Raw genomic sequence first — 23,921 nt, 5'->3', positions numbered from 1 at the left:
ATAGATGAACAACATATGACTTTCACATCAGTATAAAACAATGATTGATTTGATACTTGAGTGATTGTTATGATAAATTGATAATTATACGAAAATTCAATGATTAAATTAAAGTTGTTCAAAATTGAATGCTTAAAATAAAATATATAAAAATAAGTAACAACAAATATAGACAAATTGATTATAAGCCCACTAAAGCAAAAACAGAGCCCCAATACCTCATGAGGATAAATTATTTGGGTATTGGACCTACCTATTATTTTATTTTGGAGAATACGATATTTTATATGGTACATTCGGAACTCGTCATATTATTTTAGATATTATTCTTAATTAATCCCCGCGTAGTGGATCCCACGTGGCTATTATTTTATTAGCATTATAATGACTCATCATGCCGAGTCCATTAAAAAATATATTTTTTATATTATTAAAAAAATGAAATTTATAAATTCAAAAAAGGGAAAAATTAGGGTGAACTTGTCACGACTACGTGACGAGTTTGTTCAAATTAAAAAAATACTAGCCTTTTCCTAGCCGTTGGTTAACGGGTAAACGGACAACGATTACTTGGAACTCGTCACCTCGAGGTGATAAGTTCGACCAACCATTTTATTTTTTTAATCGTTTATAGCCGTTGAGGGTAAGACTATAAATAGGGGTTTGTTGTTTTGGGTTTTCACCAAACTCTGAATCGAAAAAAAAAACATACGTTGTGCGAAAGTTTCAAAATTGGCAACCTGAGAATATATGTTGCGCTTGGATAACACCCATGTATCGTCGATCCAACAGGAGCTGAATGACGATGAATGAAGTATTCGTAGTCGGGGGATGACAACCAGAGAAACACATCGGCAGATGATGACATATCTGCATCAATTCGGTCTATTTTCGGACATATTTTTATGTGGCATCAAGCTATACCGGTGTTGATCGAGGCTCTGATTGAACTTTGGCGGCCCGAGATGCACACGTTCTATTTCTCGAGTGGTGAAGCGACTATTACTTTGGAAGACGTTGCTTACCAACTCAGTGTTCCTGTGAATGGGGCCCTTATGGTGAGGCATAACATTTACGAACCCGTGACGTTGTTTTACCAAGTTTTGAAAATTTTGCCACCATCCAATGTCATTGTGTACTGTAGAATGTATTTTCCAAAATAAATTCTGGGTAGGCCCAAAATCCCAAATAATTGATCCGCATGTGGTATTGGGCAAAAAAAACCAAAAGAGAGGCCTCTAGTATTATTATTAGTGGTCTTTCCTATGTAAATGGGCCAGCGAAAACGCCATTAGAATTGTGTTGGACTCTCTCGCTGGCTCCTTTGGTTGGCAAAAATGAGAAAAGCCCTAATATATTTCGTCACTATATAAATACCTTAACTGAATTCCGGACTTTCTTGTGTTTTTGCAGCACGAAGAAAATGTTATTTATCATTGCTATCATTTGGATTCATTCTCCATGTTAGTGACTTAGTGCCATTAACTAAGAATTTTAAATTGATTGTAAAGCTTTTTTTCCTCTTTTTTTGATAGGGAAAAGGAACCGGAAGCTTTGGAAAGAGAAGGAACAAGACTCACACGCTATGCGTTCGATGTGGACGACGAAGCTTCCATCTCCAGAAGAGCCGTTGTGGTGCTTGCGCCTACCCTGCCAGCCGCATTCGAAAATGTAAGATCTTTCTTTTCTTACTTTTTTAGCTTTTGATTTACCATATGCGTATATTTTTGGCATGTTAGCTCTGTTTGTGGTTTACTAGGCCCAACTTAGATGAGGTTAGCAAATGAAAATTTTCATGATAAGATGACATCCCATGAAACTAGTTAGATGTTTACCTGATTTAGATTTAAGATATCATGAACCATTTTATATTACCTTTGATTCCTCTGGCTGTGTATGCGTGCTCGATAAACTAAGAAAATTTTGAATGTATACCGTTTTGTTATTACCCTATTAAAAATTTGATTTCATTTGGTGGTTATTGACTTTCTGGGTAAGAATCAGTATATGAAACAATGGCTTTCTATTGGCAATATATGCTCGTTTGATTAGTTTGTTGGATTTGCTTTAGATAACTGGAGTGTGAAGGCCATTAGAAGAAAGACCACCGGAACCGGTCGAATGAGGTACCTCCGACATGTTCCTCGAAGGTTCAAGACCGGCTTTAGAGAAGGAATCTCTCTCGATTCTGATTCGTTGGTAGAAATGGAAGCATGTTTGGTCGATATGATCATGAATTGTTGTGTCAGGTACTCAAGCAACTCCAAGGAAGAAGGCAGCTGCAGCTGCTTCATAAACGATAACTTCTGAGTTTCTCTCAACAATTTGGTACTTTTATTCTCAAAACATTGCCTAAAATTCAATCGGTTAATTTGGTTAACCGAACAGATGAATTACCTAAAATTCATTAATTGAAAATTTTCTCTTTTAACTGTTAAATGAATCAATTTTTTTAAAAATCAACCTAATTGAACTAAGTTCGATTAATTGGTCTGTTAATTGATTTAATTGAAATTTTTAAATGATATATAAATAATATATAGTATATTAAGTATTTAATATTTTTTTGTTTATTTAGTTAATTCGGTCGGTTAATTTGGTTAAAATTGAAGTTCAAACATCCCTATAGCTAGATAATATATAAATAATATATGTTATATATTAAATATTTAATAATTTTGGTTAATTGATTAATTTCGAAACGATTTAATCGATAACTAAAGTTTAAAAAAATCATTGATCGTTAATCGATCGATTAATCGCTCGAAATTTTTGTTCGATCGATTAATTTAATTTTAAGCGAATTATAAACACTCCTATAGATAGGACAGATGAAGCTTGGGCTGCCTCCATCACTTGTTGAAGCCAATAACTCTAAAACTAGGGTAAACTACACTCATGACCATTTAATTATAGGCGAATTTTATTTTAATTGTAGATCTTTTAATTTTATCAATTATACGCTTATACCATTTAATTATTTCATTATTTCCAACCAATCATTTAACTTACGTGTATCTCAACCACTACGCCAATATCATTACGATGTTGAAAAGTTATCAAGAACAGTATGAGAAGTAACTTGGTATGATAAATATCAAATAAGTTTAAGTAGTAAGCAGTTTTATATCGTTTAATTAATGTCTCAGGTTCGAGTTATTGTGTATGCAGAAAATCTTCGTCGGGAGACTCACCCACCAAAGTCAGGTGTATAATCCGGGTTGATCCAGATTAATCAAGACAAAGCCTTGGAACGAGATTGCAACAAAAAAAAAAGTTTGTTTAAATAGTAAGCAGTTTGATATCGTTTAAGTATTGTCTCAGGTTCGAGTCATTGTGTATGCAGAAAATCCCCGTCGGGAGACTCACCCACCAAAATTAGGTGTATAATCCGGGTTGATCCAGATTAATCAATACAAAGCCTTGGAACGAGATTACAACCAAAAAAGAAAAAAAATAAAAGCAAATAAATTATTAGTAGTATCATTACTATATGAAAAAAAGTTAAACGTGAATAAATTATAAAAGGTGAAAAACAGGGATTCAAAAACAGGTCATTTGGAAAGCGATTAGGGAAATTGGAATTCAAACATTTGCTGTTAACTTTCTCCGTACGGGTAGATACTGGTTAGGTTAGATTAAGTTTTTTGACTTGGTTCTAAAAGTTTCTATTTTAATATAAATTTAATTACTCTATTGTTAAAATTCAATTTAGTTTGATATGAATTTATATTTATAAAAGATTAATATTATAAAATCGGATTAATATTTGTGTTTACTAATATTAATTGTTTAAATCCTACTGGTTAATTAAATATATGCGTTTTAATTTGCATCGATGAAATGGTAACATGAAAATATATGATATTAAATTTAAAGTATGTGATGTTAACACGAAGCGATATAATATTAATATGAAAAGACGTGATGATTTATTTAATATATTTTAAACATATAAGAATACGTTTTTATACATTTTCTGATAAGAGTTAATCTGATTTTTTTTTCAATTATAGGGTTTAAACCAATTTTAATGGTGTTAATACTGCACATCGATTTTTATTTAAAAGAACGGTTACCGTATATTAGAAGAAAACGAAAGAAAGCTTGTTGGACAACTATATTTGAAAAAGAAGACAAAAGGAGGATTGTCGGGCAATGACTTTTTAATCGTGTTAATTTTTTTTTTTGGGTATAGTTAGGACATATAACGAGCTATTCGAGATCGATTTGATCAAGACTCGATAAATACTCGGATTGAATAGACTCGACTCGAGCTCGAGCTCAACTCAAGTTCTTAAAGAGCCGAAACGAGCTACTTAATATTCGACTTGAAAAACTCGTGAGTAACTTGACTATATAATATATTGAATTTTTTTAAAATAAATTATTAATAATATTAATATTTATGTATTGATTTTTTTTTAAAATACAGCAAGATTTTCATGTATTTAAGGTTCATGTTCAAGTTTGAGGATTCAATCGAATTAAGTTTAATATTTTTTTTTTCATTTCGAGCATTTTTCGTACTGCTCACGAACTTCAGTTCAGGATTTCGAGTTTGAGTCGAGCTTAAAAATTTTAAACTCGTCAGTTTTCGAGTCGAGTCGAGCTCTATTTCAGAGTTTTTGAGTCGAGTCGAGCTTAGCAATACTCGAGCTCGACTCGACTCATTTACACCCCTATATAGCTACTCAAGTACTCAACTTAAAAATGGGACAAGCTATACTATTGACCATCTAATTTTGACATCTCTTTATTGTGACTACTATTTTTGAATTTTTTTTAATCGGGTCATCCAACTGTTTAAATGCATTCAATCAAGTCACTTACTATTAAAATTTAATGGAAGTGCTGATGTGGCAGTTAATAAATTTGACATTAATTACACACTTGATTCTTAATATTTATACATTATATCAATTTAATCATAATTTTAATTCAATTTAATAAATTTGATCTCCAATTAGGTGGTGACACATGTCACTATTAGATTGGATGATATTTTATTAATTTTATTAATTTTATTTTTTACCAAATAAGGTGGTGCCACAAAACATTGTGATGAAATAATTTTGCAATTGAGGGGATTCTAACCTACCCCTAGAGCTTCCCTGAAAAGACTTGAACCACTAGGCTAGACCATTAACTTGTTAATTGGTTACAAGATTGTATATACAAGTTGTTACAATAATGGTAGAAAAAAGAAGAAGGAAATTACCATGGTTGTGAATTCAATTTAAACTTGGGAATATAAGAGGGAGTACAATCACTTTAACCATCAAATCAAGTATATATTTAGTTAAAATTATATATATATATATAATTATTAAGTTTTTAAGAAAAATAAAAAGTACAATTTAGATTTTTAAACTATATTTATATTTTATGTAATTTCTTTATATATAATCATTAAATTAATCTTTTCAATATAATTAGTATTTCAATTTTTTTAATATATTTAAAAAGTTTAAAAATTAATTATATTGAAAAGATTAATTTAATGATTATATTTAAAGAAATTATATAAAAATAAATATAATTTTAGTTTTTTCGTTTTAAAAACTCACTTTAATTATCATATATATAAAAGATTACAAATTTTAATCGAATATAGAACTTGATTTTATGGTTAAAGTGCTTGTACTCCTTAATTTTTAAAGTTTGAATCCCTTTACAAGTATTATAATTTCTTTTTTTTTCTACCATTAGTTGTAACAACTTATATATATACAAAGTGCAAGTGGCACTTTTCTATCGGTAAATTATGTCATTCATCACTCAATTATCTTTTTACTTCTATTTCGATCATTAAAGTTTAAACTTTTTAATTTATTTACATATTTCTAATTTAATAACTCTAACTTCTAAATTTGATTTTTATTTTTAATTATATATTAATAAAATAATAATAACAAATGTCTTCTAAAAAATTATTAATAAAATAAACTAGAGTGATTAAAATAGGAACAATTTGAAAGTTGAGTAATTAAATTGAAAATATTTAAACTTTAGTACTAAAATAGGAGTGAGAAGATATTTGAGTGACAAATGATATAATTTACTTATAAAAATCAGTTAAGTTTTTAACGCCGATGTATTAAAATAAAATAAAAACTAAACGTTAATCATAGTTTTGAAATAGTTGAAAGTTTAGATACTAAAATATATCAAAATTAAAATTTAAATACTAAATACGTAATTTATCTAAAAATAAACTACAATCTTCACCTGCTTCAGCAGTGTATTCTCTCAGTTCAAGTTTTTGGTATTATATAATCTGCGTGCACGGTAGAGTAAAAGACATTTTCGTTTTTTCTCATTTTCACAGAGACGAGGGACGTAGTGCCAAAGATTCCTGAACCTTTTGTTGGTGTTGCGTTCACGTTTGTTTTTTCCAAATTCCAATCCATAAAATTCATTTCTCTTTAATCCTTTTAACTTTTTGTTTTGAACCATTTATATCTACTATTGGTTTCTTCAATTTTGCCTTTCTGGGAAACCATACGCTTTTTGGCGTCGTTCTTTGTAAGCTAAGGTGGAAAAAGCAGAGATTTTGATTCCAAAAAAAGTGTCTTGTTTTTTTGTTTAAAAAAAGGGAAAATTAAAGAGCGAAACAGTTGAATATGGCGCAATTTGGGGTAAAACGGAGTGTTTTGAGATCGGTAATGTTGAATTTCCTCAGTTTTGGTATAGCTTTCATGCTTGTTTCAGCTGAGAGAAGCTTGAAACATGGAGAACCCGTCGAGGAATCTGAAACGAACGATAATTATTTTCTCAAAGCTGTTAATTTCTTGTGGAAATCTGATGAGTCGGGTTATCGCCATGTTTGGCCTGTAAGTATATATAATTGTTTTACTTCTTTGATCGGTTATCACCTTAATTTGTAGTAATTTTTGAAGCTTTCTAATTCTTCTTCTTGGGGAATAGGAAATAGAATTTAATTGGCAAATTGTGGTGGGAAGTGTAATCGGATTCTTTGGAGCAGCGTTTGGAAGTGTAGGTGGAGTTGGTGGAGGTGGCATTTTTGTTCCCATGCTTAGCCTTATTATTGGGTTTGATCCAAAATCAGCCACCGCTATTTCAAAGTGTAAGTTGTTGCTGTTATTATCATTATCTTAATTCTGTGCTCTTTACATGAAGAAAAATGAACTCATCTTGCTGTCGTCCAGAATTGCACTTAAAATTTACTTGTAAACAGTGGCGGATCCACACCCCAAAATTTTATGGAATTCGAATTTTCTTCTTTAAAAATCAAAATTTTCTTCATTAATGTAGTTGTGCCAACCCTGAAATTCAATAGCGCCCACCTTGAAATTTTATCGTACAAAAAAATTTATATTCTTAATATATGTGTGCCCACCCTCAAAAAAAATTCTAGATCCGTCACTACTTGTAAACTAACTCTGATTTCAAGATTTTGAAATTTACTGGCTGATACAAACAAGAGAAATGAATAGGTTCATTTTGATGCTTCCAAAGATTATTAAGCTCTGAATGTTTCAATTTGAGAGTTTTTAATGCTATTAAGAAAGATGATTCTGTTGAAATATAAATGAGTTCATGCATTCTATGTTTTTTTGAATGTTCCTAGGCATGATCATGGGTGCAGCCGCTTCAACTGTTTATTACAACCTTAAGCTAAGGCATCCTACACTCGATTTGCCAATCGTTGATTATGATTTGGCTCTTCTTATCCAGCCAATGCTCATGATGGGAATTAGCCTTGGAGTCACTTTTAATGTGATCTTTGCAGATTGGATGGTCACTGTTTTACTTATTATTCTCTTTATAGGTAATGATTTTCTGATCTATTGTTGCGTTTGCTGCTCATTATATTCTTGTCGAACCATTTCTTGAATTCAAATCATTGGTGTGTTTGCAGGAACATCAACAAAGGCATTCTTCAAGGGTGTTGAAACATGGAAAAAAGAAACCATGCTGAAAAAGGTAATTAATTAACTCAGCCTCATTCTGATGTGTAGAAAATTTCGAATATTTTAAATATTTTTTCCCTCCATTTTCATCCATGAGTAATCTAAAGATTTCATAGATGTTCGATTTCAAAGTATCACGTGGTGCGTTTGTTATTAAAACTAATTGCTAACCATCTGAAAGCTGGCTCTTCATGGATTTTAGGAGGTTGCCAGGCGTTCGGCATCAAATGGTCAATTGCTCACTTGACTTTTTCCTTTAATTGATTCTTAAGATCATTCAGCGATCCTTTCCTCATGTTTTTCCTTCTGACTTGCTCTTTTGATATCAGATACTGATAATGATGTGGAATACAATCCTCTCCCTAGCGGCCCAAACAACGACCCCCCCAAGGACAACACAGATAATGAAGTAGGTTAACTGTAATCTACTGTTATTTTAATAAGTTCCAAATTTTCTCAAAGCTAATAATGCAATCATAGCAGGTCTCTGTATGGGAGAATGTGTGTTGGAAAGAGCTTGGACTCCTTTGTTTTGTTTGGGTTGCATTCCTTATACTGCAGATTACCAAGGTTATGTTTCCTCTGCCTTTTCTTTTCATTTATATGCATATGTCATGGTTCAATTACTTACAGAATATTAATCATTGAGGCGTAACTGATAAAACACAACATTTGGCAACAGGATAATACAGCCACTTGTTCGGCATTGTACTGGGTGTTGAACTTGCTGCAGGTAAATTTTTATCTTCTTTGATCCCTATTGCCTCTTTCCATTGCTGATAATAGGTTACCGTGTCCTTTTGTTTTCCAGATCCCAGTTGCAGTTGGGGTATCTCTATATGAGGCGGTTAGTCTCTATAAAGGACGTAGAGTAATTGCATCCAAGGGAGATCAAGGCTCAAATTTCCGGGTGCTCCAGCTTGTTACCTACTGTGCTTTTGGAGTACTAGCTGGAGTTGTTGGCGGTCTACTCGGCCTAGGTGGAGGATTTATCATGAGCCCGCTATTCTTGGAGCTGGGTGTTCCTCCTCAAGTGAGTCTTTGTTTCCTTCACTCGTGTGAAGTTTATCCGTCGTGTATGAATTGGATTGATGGTAACATGAAAGGAGAATCAGGCCTTGTTGTATCATGAATTCGAAGATTATCCATTGCTTGTCATTTCTAATCTTTTGGCTTCTTACCGACTTTTGTGCAGGTATCAAGTGCCACTGCTACCTTTGCCATGACATTCTCCTCTTCCATGTCTGTTGTAGAATATTACCTTTTGAAACGTTTTCCGGTACCTTATGGTAAGTTGGTAACTGAACAAGGCGATAATTTTGTCGATGTTTCTTATTATTTGGGAATAAAATGGAACACTGAAACCAGCAAGGGATGTGGTGGGGATAGGGGATGGTGTTGTCATTGATCTTATTCCACTAGAGGATATTATTGTTCCTCATTTTCCCGAAATTACATATTTCATACTTTGTTTCGCAGCTCTTTACTTTATTGCGGTGGCTACCGTTGCTGCCCTTGTCGGACAACGCATTGTCCGAAGGCTTATAATTTTATTTGGAAGGGCATCTTTGATCATCTTCATTCTAGCCTTCACACTTTTTGTCAGTGCAATATCACTAGGTGAGCTTTGATATTCCTCTAAATTGTTTTCACAAACACTCTTTTCTCTCTTCAACCCTCTCGAAAAACATTCTTCGGCTTCCTTCCGCTAGGTGGCGTCGGCATATCAAACATGATCGGGAAGATCGAGCGGCATGAGTACATGGGATTCGAAAACCTCTGCAAGTATGGAAATTGATACATCAGGTTTTCTTTTCTTGCTCAATTGAACCCTTCTAATTCCCCTGTAAATTTAGCCTCGTCCTCTATTGTCCAAAGGCAACAAAAACTGCCTTTTGTTTGTTACATTTTGCCCAGTATATATCACCCTATGTGAATAAGATGAATGGAATGTAACATTATATTAGGAATGTTATATTGTCATGTTCGGTTTATTTAGCGAGAATGTAATATTATAGTGTTTGATAAGAGAAATATAAAATTATTTGAATGTATGTTTTGTCAAATTATCCTTACGATATATGTTTTTTTACAAGTTAAACTTTAATTTTAAATTATAAATATTTGAATGAAAATTTATAAAAAAAAATATTTTAATTGTTACACCATCCAAGTTTAAAGAAAATATGCATGAACCAAGTGACTTCCGTAGTGAAGTAATTGTTGTTATTCATCGAGAACATGAATTCGAGCACCATAGGTGCTAGGGGTGTGAGCCTTTAATGTCAAATGGTTGAAAATTATCTTTGAACATATATTACTTTGCACTTACCTAGGATTAATAATAAAAATATATAATTTGCATATCAGTTTTTTACTTTTAATTATAAGCATCATATTTATTTATATAAAACATAACTTAATATAAAAAATAATATTGTAGTCTCCAGTGGACAAATATATTATTTTTTAATATATAAGATCCAATTTTTAATAACTCAAAATTAAATATTGTTCTAATAATTATATTTTTTTTTACGATAATAACATTTTCACCTCATAAAAATATAAAATAACTAATATACAAATATTAAAAATTTGAAATAATTATAATTACTCAAATTTATTAATATTTTATGAAATTAATTTTTTTTGTATATCATTATTATTATTATTAAGTTTATAATTTTGATTAAAGTATGGAGAATTAGAATTAAGAATGATCCATATAAAAAGAATTCATTATTTTAAGTGTATTTGTGTCTAAAGTGGTGAGAATTGTTCTTTATCTAAGAATTTGAAGATAATAACATTCCCCTCATTTCACTAAAAAATACAACCATTATTAATAAATTATTATCTTATAATGATATTTTTTTACGAATTAGATGTAAGAATATAATTTCAAAAGAAATTTCTCTTCAATAATAATCTTTTTCGCGTATCGAACGTATATTTAATATCACCTCAAGTAGCTCATGAATTTCACTGCTATCCTCGTTCAAAAAAGAAAAAAAAAAATCATTGCTATTGCACTCTCGCATTCTATTTCCTCTCTTTCGAATCCTTCCTCTCCAGCGAATTTAATCCGTAGAAATATCTTGTAAAATCGAACATGTTTCCATTTTCCTGCCGTCCCGCTGTAGCCGAAGGAAATTAAATTGCTTCACATTAGAGGAATAAAAATTTATTAAATAATTAAATTTAAAATTTAAAGATAACAAAATTTTAATTTAACTGATGTTTAAATGAAAAACTAAAATGTTGTTATATCCAAAATCTTAAACATCGTATGTAAAAGTAACATCTATTATCATCTTGATATATCAATTAAAAGTTTAGGTATCAAAACGGACCATAATTTATCCTAATTTTAAATGTGACTTTCAATCTTCCAGGGACGAAAATTGGCAGAGCCACCGCTCTATTAGAGCCCGAAGAATTGATTGAGCAATTAGACAGTAGAAAAATTGCTGCATCACCACTCAAGTAAAATGTCCAGATGGAAGATGTAAGAGCCTTTTTTGACCAATATGCTAAGGTATTTGCTCAATGGGGGCGATGATTGCTGTCTTATGTATTTTAGTTGCTAATTTTAGTTACAAATTGATAATTAATGACATGTTTAAGGGTTATAACTTCTAAGTTTGATTGTCCTCTTGTTTCTTAGGTTAATGGTGTGAGGTTACCTCCTCATGTAGCAAACAAAAAGTGTTTTTGTGGCACTCTTTGATTGAATTCTCAGCTGAGGAAGATGCACAGAAGACTTTTTTGTTCTTACAATTTTCTCTGCAGGAAGGGTTTTGATGCTACAAGAGTGAAGAGAAGACTCCAACAAATGTCAGACAATGAGGAAAAGACTGATGATAAACATGTTTGTGAAGAAACAGACATCAAAAGTCCCGTTCCAAAGGATGAGGACACGAAACATAAATCCATTGCACCTGCTTTTAAAGATGATTTGAATGTCGTTACACGTGAAGATTTGAAGGAAGCCCTGAAACGATTTGGCACCGTGAAGGTATTATTGAAAATTGTTCCTCTTTTCTTGTTTGATAATTTGATTATGCTATTTTACTTTTAAAAAAGTAACAGTCCTACTAGACATTTGCTTCTCTAACTTCGTTTTAACTATTTCAAGATTTCTTACCATGAATTGTTTTACACGTGTAGTTGTCGACTTTAAAATCGGCGAGGAGAAGGGTTACCTTCGGTTTGATACACCAGAAACAGCCCAGAAAGCTCGGGCTGCTGCTGTCCTGGCTAAAGAAGGTGGTCTGGTTGTCAAAACTATTGGGGCCTATTCCGCGGTAGCCAAGAAAAGTTCAATGGAAACAAGCGCTCTCAAGGAAGGTCAGTGCCGACGAACATTTTCTACAGCTTTATTGTTTGGATAAACAACCCCCTATGCAAATTCCAATCCAATGTTGTTCCATGTAGATTCACCTCTTAAATGGTTTTTCCTTGTATTAGGGGAGGAGGAAAGCACTACAGAGGCGGGAAACGAGAAAATCATTCACCAAACAAAGCTATTAGAACTCGAGCAGGGTGAGGGCGATCGATCATTGAACGTTCGATGGATTTTGAGATCAGTTTTGCACCACAACTTGGGGGAAGACGCCATGGTGCTTGTTTCTTTCCTGGTTTATGCTTGTGCTTAGCCTAGATTAGCAAGCTATAGGTTTTATTTGCTTCAACACTTCGAAGTTTATAGTGTCCCTTGTATTGTTATAATTTGTTTTGCTCCGATAGGGGAAGTGAAGTATTTGAATATTAGTTTTATACCATCTTTTTTCCCCTTTCTATCATTTTTTTACCCTTTTAATACATAATCTTCATGACGAGATAAGTTTACCTTGTTTTGGATACTAAAACAAACTAATCGGTCTTGGATTATTGTAAATGTGTAATTTAGATATTTGTAGATTTTTTTGGATTATTAATTTTAATTTTTTAATTACAATTTTGTTTTGTAAATGTAATTTAAAAGGTGAATAAATTAATTAAGAAGTTGGATATATATATATATATATATATAAATGGGAGAAAAGAGGTTTAACTTGAAACTAGTAACGTTCTATTCTGAAAAATGGAAAATGGAAATGAAATGGTAGTTGGAAGTGGGGGAATTTGGACATTACATTCGAGTACTCGTATTTTCGGGTCAGGGTACCCAATTTATAATTTTTTAGTTTTTAGAATTATATTATTTTTAAAATATATATATAGAAAAATTCTAAAATCTAAAATTTAAATGTCTATAATATATAATTCATACATAAAGTTAAAAAAATCAAATTACATAATTGAAAAAAATTATTAAAATTAAAACAAAAATTATAATTAAATTTCAAATGTTTTGAAGTTAAAATAAATATTTTAAAAAAAATGTCGAATGTTAATGTGAAATAATTTAAGAAATTCAGAATTCAGAATGTTAGAGTGAAATATTTTGAGAATTATAAATGAAAAAATAATATAAAATAATATATATATATATATATATAATAAACCGAGTACCAGGTATGCGGGTACCAGGTTAAACAACATTTTGTTATATTAAATTGAAAATAGGACCTAATGAAAAATTAATAATTAAAGTTAATCTTGGTGATCAAATTGATTAATTCTAAAATCTAGGGGATTTAATCTACCAATTTAATACATATGACTAGAATAAAAAAAATTAAAGTTAATGCTCAAATTAAGGCATTAGACAAATTAAAAACAAAATCAGGATCAAATTGGATTAAATGAAAATCCAAGGAAATAAATCATATACAAGTAGTGACCAAAATGAAAGAAAACAAAGCAAGGTGCCAATGCCACAAATATGTAAATTTATAAGGACTCGAGCTCTAATTATACTAATTTTTTAACAACCGCGTAAACTCCTCCATTAAATGTTTACGTCATATAGCCATTTTGAACTTATTTAAATAGTTCAGTGGTATATTTGTCACAATTTTGAAAATGGTGGCCATTTCACGGTTTGGCCCATAGTTATGTGGTCATTTATGTATTTTACCCTATTTTTAAATGTATTTGATAATTTAGAAGAAAAATTTTATAAAAAATGTTATGAAAAAAAATTAAAGAAATATAAGAAAGTACTTATCATTTGATATAGAATATATACTTACCATTTAATTAACTTTTTGGCTCGTTAAAATTATTTAATTGGTGATGGAATAATGTTTATTTATTTTCTTTTATTTTTAATTTTTCAGAATAATAGTAATATATTATATGTAATATAAAAGAAAATAAATTTGATCGTTGGGTAGGTTTAAAAAGAAAGAACACGAGGTGGCCGCGAGTCCAAGGTGGAGATATCCTGGCCGTCGAATACAAAAAAATGTTCGATCTTTAATTATAGGTTTGAAGCTGTATTACTCCGCCCCTTATGTTTGAATAAACTTACTAGACCGTTTCATTTTATCTCTCCCTCTCCATTCCTTGCTTGGTTTCCTTTTGCTCTTATTCTCATCTTCTGTAATCTTCGCTGTGCATTTTGCAGATCCTTATCTTCGCTTTCTCAACATATCCTCGCTTGGATCTGCAAATGCCCATCGTTTCTACTCCCTCTCTTATCAGATTCTTCGTTTCTCGGGTTTCGAAGCTCAGTTAAGTGGTTGGCATCTTCATCTTCTTTTTTTAGGAGATTTTGTTTTTCATCTTATGAGTTTGAACTTTATTCCATCGATCTTGATCTATAAGTTACGTACTTAACAGTTTGCTTCAATAACTGTCGGTTCTTTATCCGATTTCCGAGTCATCGAAATTTGAAAACTGAATGAATTCAAATTACGTCACTTTTAACTCGATTTCTTTACTGATTTTCCAAATCGTTGATTCCTGACTTTTTTGTTTCTAGTGTACAATTGTTCTTGATATATATGTTCTCTGTTTTCTTTTCCCTTTTTTTTTGTTTGATTACTCGATTGTTTGGTGCGCAGGAACTCTATAGTTGCTTTGATTTCTGATGATTTGGACAGTAGATTAAGGGGAGAAGCGTTGTAGAGTTGGAATTGCGGTATGCAGCTTCATTTATTTACAAAAGAACTATGGAAGGTGACAGAACAGTATCGACCCCTTCGGTTGGACCCAACATCGGAGATGATGCTCAGAGAATGCGAGCTCTTCATGGGTATTTATTTGTAAACCTATGTGATTTTTTCCCTTTTAGTGCCTCTTACAGAACACTAATTAAAATCCAGGATTGGGGTTCTTCGGTGCTATTTCCCTCTTTCGACGATGTTTATTTTAGAAATTGATTGTTTTATGAAGTTCTGTGTTTTTTTCCCTTCTGACTTTGCAATGCTTCTATAGGAGGACTACCGGTCCTACAAGACGTTCCACAAAAGGACAATGGACAGCTGAAGAGGTAATCATCGTAGTCTGTCATGTATTATGACATCCACTAATTTAGTCCCATCCTGTAATGTTGTATCAGTGGTCGCATTGCATATTCTTTAATGAATTTTCATTTTGACTACATAATTCTATGGGCTTCCAGGATGAGATTCTACGTGACGCCGTTCAACGTTTTAAAGGAAAAAATTGGAAAAAGATAGGTATTATTCTTGATTTTAAGAGGCATGGTATCCATTTTTTCATCATTTTAAATGTTCTAATTGTAAGCCAGTTCATCTGCAGCCGAGTGTTTCAAGGATCGGACTGATGTACAGTGCTTACACAGGTGGCAAAAGGTCTTGAATCCTGAGTTAGTTAAAGGGCCTTGGTCTAAAGAGGTGATTGCTTTTACTATTTTTTCTCTCTCACAAATCTATTAGTTGCTTGCTGACAGAACAAACAGATTTTTTCGATAAGCTTTCTGAGTTGCTTTTGGGAAATTTAAACAGGAGGACGAACTAATAATCGAGCTGGTGAACAAATATGGGCCAAAAAAGTGGTCAACCATAGCTCAGCACTTACCTGGACGAATTGGAAAGCAATGCAGAGAAAGGTGTGATGATACTTGATAGAACTGTGAACTTTAGTATTTTAATATCATTTACATTTAGAACTTCGGTATAGTCAAGGAGTGTTGTTTGAAACTTAGAATGTAACTTTTTTTAGGATGGTAACAACAACTGGGCTTAGCCTGATCTAATTGATTTAATAATGTTGATTTTAACAATTTGTGAGAGGTTTTCACTTTGGAATATTATTGCAAACGTCTTGTTTTACGTTCGTGTCTTACAACTAAGTTCTAATCCAGGTGGCATAATCATCTCAATCCTGCCATAAACAGAATGGCATGGACTGAGGAAGAAGAGTTGGCTCTGATTCGTGCTCATCAGATATTTGGGAATAGATGGGCGGAGCTCTCAAAGTTCTTGCCAGGAAGGTATGCCAACTTTTCAGAGAGACCGCTCCTTTACATCTATGTAATATCAAGATTACCTCTATTGTCTCACATTCATTTTACTTCCTCTTGTGACGGCAAGTCATCAGCTGATATTTGTCCAAAATCTAATGTTCTGTTAGAAGCTAATATTTTTTTTTATTTTTTTTATTTTTGCATTTCATCGTGATTTATTTCCATCTTTGTACTGATAACAGGACAGACAATGCAATAAAAAATCACTGGAACAGTTCGATCAAAAAGAAATTGGACTCTTATATAGCATCAGGCCTTCTAGAACAATTTCAGTTCTCACATCTTGCAAATCAAAGCCAGCCGACGCCTTCATCTTATTTGACGATTCAGAGCAATGTAGATGATAGTGCTGCTAAATTTAGAACAATAGCTGAGGACATATCAGAATGCAGCCAAGAGTCAGCTATGGTTAGCTGCTCTCAGTCTACAATTGATTTGGCTAACGCTGCTGTTCATACAAGAGAGCAATTCCAATTTACTGAAATGCCTGGTGTGGCAAAGGAGAAAAATTCCAGTCCAGCACCTTGTTCAGAAGAGTATTACCCATCTTTAGAAGATGTCAACTTCTCCATTCCAGAAATACCTAGCGAAGGTTGCTCTGCAAGTAGGGATTACGGTTTGGTTTACCAGATTTACCCAATATTTCTTCTCTGGACTTGGGGCAAGAATCATCAGGACCAAGTAACTGTTTAGACACCAGAAAAAGCCTTGAAGGGATGAATATCGCATTTCAGTCTTCTGTTGAATTAAATGCTCCTACACCTTTCATCAATATGGGTACATCATCAGACAAACAAGAACAAACGTTGATACCTGATGATGAATGCTGTAATGTCCTATTCTCGAAGGCAGTGAATGATGGATGCTTTGCCTCAGAAAATTTTACACAAGGATCTAATATGGTTGAAATGGGTGGCTACACAAATGCATCACGTTCTCAGGCTTCAGACATCCACATATCTGAAACGGGAAGATCTCCAGCCTTAAAATCGAATTGTCCTTCAAGGTCTGAAGTATTGCCAACCTCATGCTGTCGATCTTTTGTGTCTCCACTTCTTTCAGTTGAGGATGGTACATATATGATTGGGGGTGACCCTTGTCAGTTAAACGGTCAACCTTTTGGAAATCAAGAGCAAGCATTTACTATGAATGCACATGATGACTTTATCTATACCAGCGATGATCATACAGACAATCCAGATCTGCAAGGGCAAGGGCAAGGACAGTCATACCTTGACAAGGATTCTCGGAAGTTGGTTCCAGTGAATACTTTTGGTTTAGAATCAAATGTAGTAGAAACTTGTCCTAGCGCGGAGGATAAGCCAACCTTTTCTGCAGAACAAGATGTTGGAGGTCTATGTTATGAGCCTCCTCGATTTCCAAGCTTGGATATTCCAATTTTCAGCTGTGACATTATACCCTCTGGCTGTGATATGCAGCCAGAATATAGTCCTCTTGGTATTCGCCAACTAATGATATCTACGAACTGCATCAGTCCATTTCGGTTGTGGGATTCACCGCCACTGGAAAATAGTCCTGATTCTCTGCTGAAAAGTGCTGGAAAAACATTTAATGGTACACCATCCATTTTGAAGAAGCGCCACCGTGACCTTTTATCACCTCTATCAGAGAGACCATGTGAGAAAAAACTGGAAACTGATATGGCATCCAATTTGACCAAAGATTTCTCTCGCTTGGATGTAATTTTCAATGAGTGTGAGACTGGCAACATATCTCAGGTGTGCCCATCTGAACATAAAACCAACTTCTGTGTCTCCACTGAAGGAAAAGAAAACCTATCTCAAGCATTTGTTGAGGATAAACACAATGGTGGAGATCATACTGAATCTTTAAATGATGAAGCTCAGAAGAATGATTCTAATGGAACTTGTTCCCTAGGAAACATGGAAAAGGAAGCCCGTGAAATTCATACGAAGGACAAAACTGAAATTGATGCTTCGTACAAAATTGTGAGTTCTTCATATATACATACACATACTGTTCCCTCTTGCAGTATTCTGTTGGAAATCTTGGTCTTAATGCTTTTATCTTCATTACAGTTATATTCCATTTTTGCATCTAATAGCGAATTGATTTATTATTTACTAATATTTTCGTCTATACTTTTGACAGGTTCAACGTCCCGCTGCTGTGCTTGTTGAGCGTAATTTAAATGATCCATTGTTGTTTTCTCCTGATCATGTTGGTCCTAAAGCAGGCAGATCATTGTTGTCTTCAAGCAGGCAAACTCCAAGAAACCGACATCATAAAAGCATAGGAAGCTTACCAAATCAGGGTCTTGCTGATACTACAGTACAATGCACTGATTCGTCAGCAACTGTAGAGAATTTGGTTGATAATACTGGGAATAATGCTACTACTGAGAGTTATAATATGTAAGATTAGAACTGCTCCCTACTGTTATCACATTGCTACATCGATTTTGTTGTTTTGCTACCCTGTGTGCCTGCACTTCAAGTACTAGGATAAATAGGGTTGCTTACAAATTTACTTGCTTGATGTGGGTTGGCAGATTTGGATAAATAGGGTTGCTACCCTGTGTGCCTGCACTTCAAGTACTAGGATAAATAGGGTTGCTTACAAATTTACTTGCTTGATGTGGGTTGGCAGATTTGGAGATACTCCATTCAAAAGAAGTATTGAATCGCCATCGGCATGGAAATCTCCTTGGTTTATCAACTCATTTGTTCCCGGCCCAAGAATTGACACAGAAATATCAATTGAGGTAAACTTGAGGTAGAATTTTTAGAACTTAAAAAACTCTGTTTATGGTTCCTAATAATTGGGAATTTGTTTCCAGGACATGGGATATCTTATGAGCCCTGTGGAGAGAAGCTATGATGCCATTGGGTTGATGAAACAATTAAGTGAACATACTGCAGCTGCTTATGCTGATGCCTTGGAGGTTTTGGGAAATGAAACTCCGGAATCAATTATAAAAGGGAGAGGCATCGACAATCCTAATAACATTGACAAAGAGAATAGTCAGTCGGAGAACCGTCCACATTTGGCTTCAAATGTTTTGGTATCTGCTTTATAAACTATGCTTAACATCATCTTTTCTTCTTTCGTTAGCAATCGTAAGAGCCATCACTGAAACTGATTTGACGATTTAGTTGCAGGCGGAGTGCAGAACACTTGATTTCAGTGAATGTGGAACACCAGGGAAGGGAACTCAAAATGTCAAGTCCTCAACAACCATGAGTTTCTCGAGCCCCTCTTCCTATCTTTTGAAAGGTTTGAGATAGCTAAAAGCCTCCAGCGTTTGTAATTGATATCATTTTTTATATATCTTTTTTCTTCTTGTGGGTACTTTACAAAGTCTTAAAATTTGTTGTCAAAAGACAGAATGTATCTAATGAATCATAGATAGGGCTACTTCTGAAAATGATTTTGCATAACCATTAGCTTGCATCTGATCACAAGGTTCCAGCGGTATATGCAGTATGGTGTCTAAAAGTTCAAACGAGATTATAATGGTACATTCAAAATGTCATTTTCCCCCATAAAAAACTAGTGTTCATTCCAAATTTGCTGTACTTCAATGGTACTTCCGAGAATTGAAATAAGGAAATGCGCAGATAGAAACAATTAAAAAACCAGGATTAATAAAGCCCTCTCGATGCCGCCCTTACAGTGGTCATAAAGGAATTAATATTTGCCTCTTTGCTGTGCGAGTAAAACCACACAAGATCAAACGCTAACAAAATTCAATTAATTAACAAAGAGGGAAGTAAAATGCCATATAAATAGTCATAAACTACACAATATCAAAATGTCAAGTCCATGGCAAAGATATGTCGGCAGCCAGTCTACTCCAGCTTTATCCGATCCATATCAGTTATCACTCCTTCAAGTTGTAATAGAAAGTTGAAAAAGATTACCAGTTGAATATATATATATATATATTGTGTGTGCGCGTGTTGTATCATACCTTGACAATATGCCGCAGGAAGTAATCACCATATCTTTTAACTGGCTTGGATTCAACAACATGAATCGTGTCCTGCTTCAAAACAAAGCAAACATTACCTGCAATGCTAAAGACAGCATATCGACAAAAAATGCTAGCAAGCTAAAAATTTAACCTACATCGTCAATTAGAAATCCACATCAGCATTAGAGATAATCTTTCCATCAGAATCAACCGCATGAGTTTTGTGCTTGTACGTAAACAAGATACTCCTATAAGACATGACACGAGGTTAGCATTCAACAAATGAAGCAAACATTGAAATGAAAAAAAAGAACGGTTAAGAAGATTGAAAGAACTGTCAACCTCAGAGTGGGCTCATCCACTTCCATGTAATTTGCAAGCTTCCCAAGAGATATAGTTGAATAAACTTTAAGAAATGTACGGACACCTGATAACAATTGTTGCTGCTTCACTTCATATAGGAACAGCTTCAACTGAAGTCTGTAGGCATCCTGTGTGTAAATAGAGGGAAGCAGGTAAAAATTCGAAATATACATTGAAAGGAATGGGAGCCAAGATAAGAAGGTGAAGCTTAACAACATGCCAAATGGCCATTTTTACTTCCCTTGCTCTCATGTGACAACATAATCATTTATGTTGGATAACTAAAGGACGTTGGATGTAAATAAGGGAATACACACACATAAATGATTCAATTAATGTACTTCCACCAAAATCATTCTTAAGATTACCTGAAAAAGATAAAATCACTACCTGGTTGTAATTTACAAGAGGCTCCTCAAAGCTAGGTGCTGATGGTGTGATGAACTTGGGACATGCATATGAGAAGAGCTCATCATAAATGGCAAAAGCTTCATCATCATATCTTTGCATTCTAGCCATTTTTTCAGCATACTTCTCTCGCAACTGAGAGTTCACAGTCTCCTCGACAAGTTTCGCCTGGGGGAAAAGTGAAAGACAAATTGCCAGCAAGGCATACATCTGTTCATTCTTTTTCAGTATTTGTTCATACTGTGAAGATTTCTGATGATATTGCTTTGTCTTGTAAATATGCAACAGAATCTTATTGAATTCCCGAATAGCCTACACATACCTTTAATTAAGATTATATATGTCATTGTCCAGCTAAGTTAAAAAAGAGCTAATGTTGAAAAAAGCTTTCGTAAAGGAAGAAAACGTTCACACCATTAACAAGCGAAACAAAAACATACCTCCGCATCATAAGATTGGCAAAACCATAATGATAAATGGTAGCAATATGACTTCCTATAACACTGGTGTAAACACCTTGTTGACTAATATCGATAGGAAGCAAGCACTTCAACCCCGTTTGGTAATCACCCAGAAGACAATGAACTCGCAACAAACCCACCATACTGAAGTATCCCAACACCTTCAAGACATTGCTTCCACCACTGTAATCATACCCATCAGTAGCAGTAAATTGTTCCCCACCCTCCTTCTCCTGCTCCAATATCTGAATAATATTCGACTTCTCCACAAACGCTTGCAAGTAGTTGAGTACCCCATACACATTCCATGCCTATAAGGGGAAAAGTAACTTCAAATACTAACAACGCTACCTATAACAACAGCAAGAACTAGTATTAAAATTAAGTTCCGGTTTATATATTATAATCGCGGTAGACTGAATTACCTGGTCAAATTGGCGGAGAAGAGCAATTTCTTGCTCAGTTTTGTTCTTCATTTTAGCCCTGTATTAACAGAAATTTTGGAATTGGTACACAAACTCATCCACCGTATCCCATAGCCATTGATTTGGTAACTGCATGTTAACTACCCTATGCAACACCACCTAAACGAAAGCCGAAGCACTAATAAATCAATCCACGCTATGAAATCATGGATACAGATGCAAATTAAAAGTAATTATCTGAAAGAGGCTACAGTAATTATCCCAAGAATCAATCCTCTGCTTGAGAGTGGGGGATAGGCGAGCGTAGAGGTGGCGAAACCACATCTCACGGTAGAGGAGGCAAAATACTTGGTCGTTATCCACGTAATGAGCAACGGCGTCGACGGAGGGCCAAGGAGTGTCTTTAAATAGACGGTCGGAGAGCGTTTGGAAAGAGATCTCGTTCATCTGGTGAATCTCGTACACATTCTTCTCACGAATGTAACGGTAAAGGTGGACGACGAACGACTTAACGGAGTCAGGGACGAAGTTCGGGTCATAGCCAAGGTCTTGTCGGCTTGCTTCGTCGTAGGTGCCTAGAGTCTCCTCGTAATCGTAGTTGGTGCCATTGTTGCAGGAGATACGTAACCTGGTGACCAAGACGACGAGATTTGGGATGCGAGTATGGATTGTCGACCGTGAACGACAGTAAAAGAATAATACAAAAAAGATTAGGGTTCAGTGATACTTTAGGATCTTAGGCTTTCAATTTTGTTTAAAACTTGACCCTATCTTTTTCCGATCAAAAGGAAGCTCAACCCCGTTCTATATTTTGGCCTTTTGCATTCGGCACACTATGATAAAACTGTTTTAGTGTCTAATTTTTCAATTGTTAAAAACTTAACTCGCTTAGTACTTAAGTTTTTTTTTTTTTGAAATTTAATGTTAAATTTTGAACATAATACTAAAATGAAACAAAAGTTAAACTTTAGATATTTTTAAAAAATAAAAGTTTAGGTACTAAAATAGACCAAAACTGATAGTTTTGTTACTAAATACATAATTTACCCTATTTTTTATGGATCTATATTTAATTTGGTATTATAATAATAAAATATAATTTGATTTAAAAAATATTTATCTTAAATTTGATCTAAAAATTTAATTAATAATTTGATTATGATTTGAGTCAACATAATTTTCAATTTTTTACACAAATTTTATCATATCATAATTTAATTTAATTTAATACTATTATAATTCTAGTACCTTATATGTTAGTTTCTACATAATTTTTCTTAAAAAATTAATAATATATAAACAGAATTCGTAGTTATCTTGAGTAGGACAGAACGAGCTATTCTTAAACCCAAATTTAACCCGATTGGGTTAATTTAAAAAAATTGATTTAACCGAAACCTGAATTTTATTTAAAAAATTGATCTTATTAAATCAAAACGAAACTAATCAGATATTGATTTTTTAATCCCTATCCGTGGCTTGATAATGACACCAACAAAGCATGATATAAGCACAACATAATCATGTGAATAACTTTGAATTGTCGTTTTCTACCATTTGACGAATTTTTTAACTGTTTTGATTGATGAATGGGTCGGTAAAAGTACCCAAGCTATACACATATGCGCGTTAAAAAGTTAAAACTCATACCGGTCTTTCTTGACTAAGGGCCGAAAACACAAAATGACAATGCCCCCTGGTATAGAGTGTAAATTTATTCACACAAGCTACGAAATTCATCTACGACTAAGACCGCAAAAATCAGCCGTACATCACAATCGTCACCGGAGTTAAAACTCGACAGCTTTTGAGCTATCGGTCGAACGGGGAACCTTTAGCTCGAGCTCCCATACTCCGAAATTGCAGCAAAGTAATGGAACTTCTCCCACCTGAAAGATCAGTAATGCCGGTTACCTGATACCGAATCATACTCGTTGCCTGTTAGAACTCGTACGTGTTATTCGAGGTGCATCGTAACAACTC

At 33.6% G+C, this 23,921-nt stretch overlaps 2 protein-coding genes and 1 pseudogene across 2 annotated transcripts; 2 read left to right on the top strand and 1 right to left on the bottom strand.

The window, feature by feature from the left end:
- Positions 1-688: 688 nt before the first annotated feature.
- LOC120132001 (sulfite exporter TauE/SafE family protein 3-like) lies at positions 689-9,841 on the top strand. Its single transcript, XM_039148854.1, has 13 exons — positions 689-707; positions 6,604-6,836; positions 6,931-7,090; positions 7,595-7,795; positions 7,886-7,950; positions 8,140-8,167; positions 8,267-8,346; positions 8,421-8,507; positions 8,620-8,670; positions 8,749-8,970; positions 9,133-9,226; positions 9,417-9,557; positions 9,650-9,841. Exons 2-13 carry the CDS (start codon positions 6,627-6,629, stop codon positions 9,733-9,735), a joined length of 1,425 nt encoding a protein of 474 aa, XP_039004785.1. The 5' UTR covers positions 689-707; positions 6,604-6,626; the 3' UTR covers positions 9,736-9,841.
- Positions 9,842-14,937: 5,096 nt separating this feature from the next.
- Positions 14,938-19,660, top strand: LOC120132196 (transcription factor MYB3R-1-like). Its single transcript, XM_039149010.1, is given in 12 exon segments — positions 14,938-15,087; positions 15,270-15,324; positions 15,457-15,514; positions 15,597-15,691; positions 15,803-15,906; positions 16,162-16,290; positions 16,506-16,936; positions 16,939-18,293; positions 18,457-18,719; positions 18,955-19,069; positions 19,145-19,369; positions 19,461-19,660. Coding segments are annotated over 12 exon segments (3,045 nt in total). The 5' UTR covers positions 14,938-15,004; the 3' UTR covers positions 19,593-19,660.
- Positions 19,661-19,967: 307 nt separating this feature from the next.
- Positions 19,968-23,867, bottom strand: LOC120132111 (annotated as a pseudogene).
- Positions 23,868-23,921: the final 54 nt, after the last annotated feature.

This window comes from Hibiscus syriacus, unplaced genomic scaffold (assembly GCF_006381635.1).
Source record: "Hibiscus syriacus cultivar Baekdansim isolate YM2019G1 unplaced genomic scaffold, ASM638163v2 tig00110557_pilon, whole genome shotgun sequence".
NCBI lineage: Eukaryota > Viridiplantae > Streptophyta > Magnoliopsida > Malvales > Malvaceae > Hibiscus > Hibiscus syriacus.
This window is presented reverse-complemented; position numbering and strand designations above follow the sequence as displayed.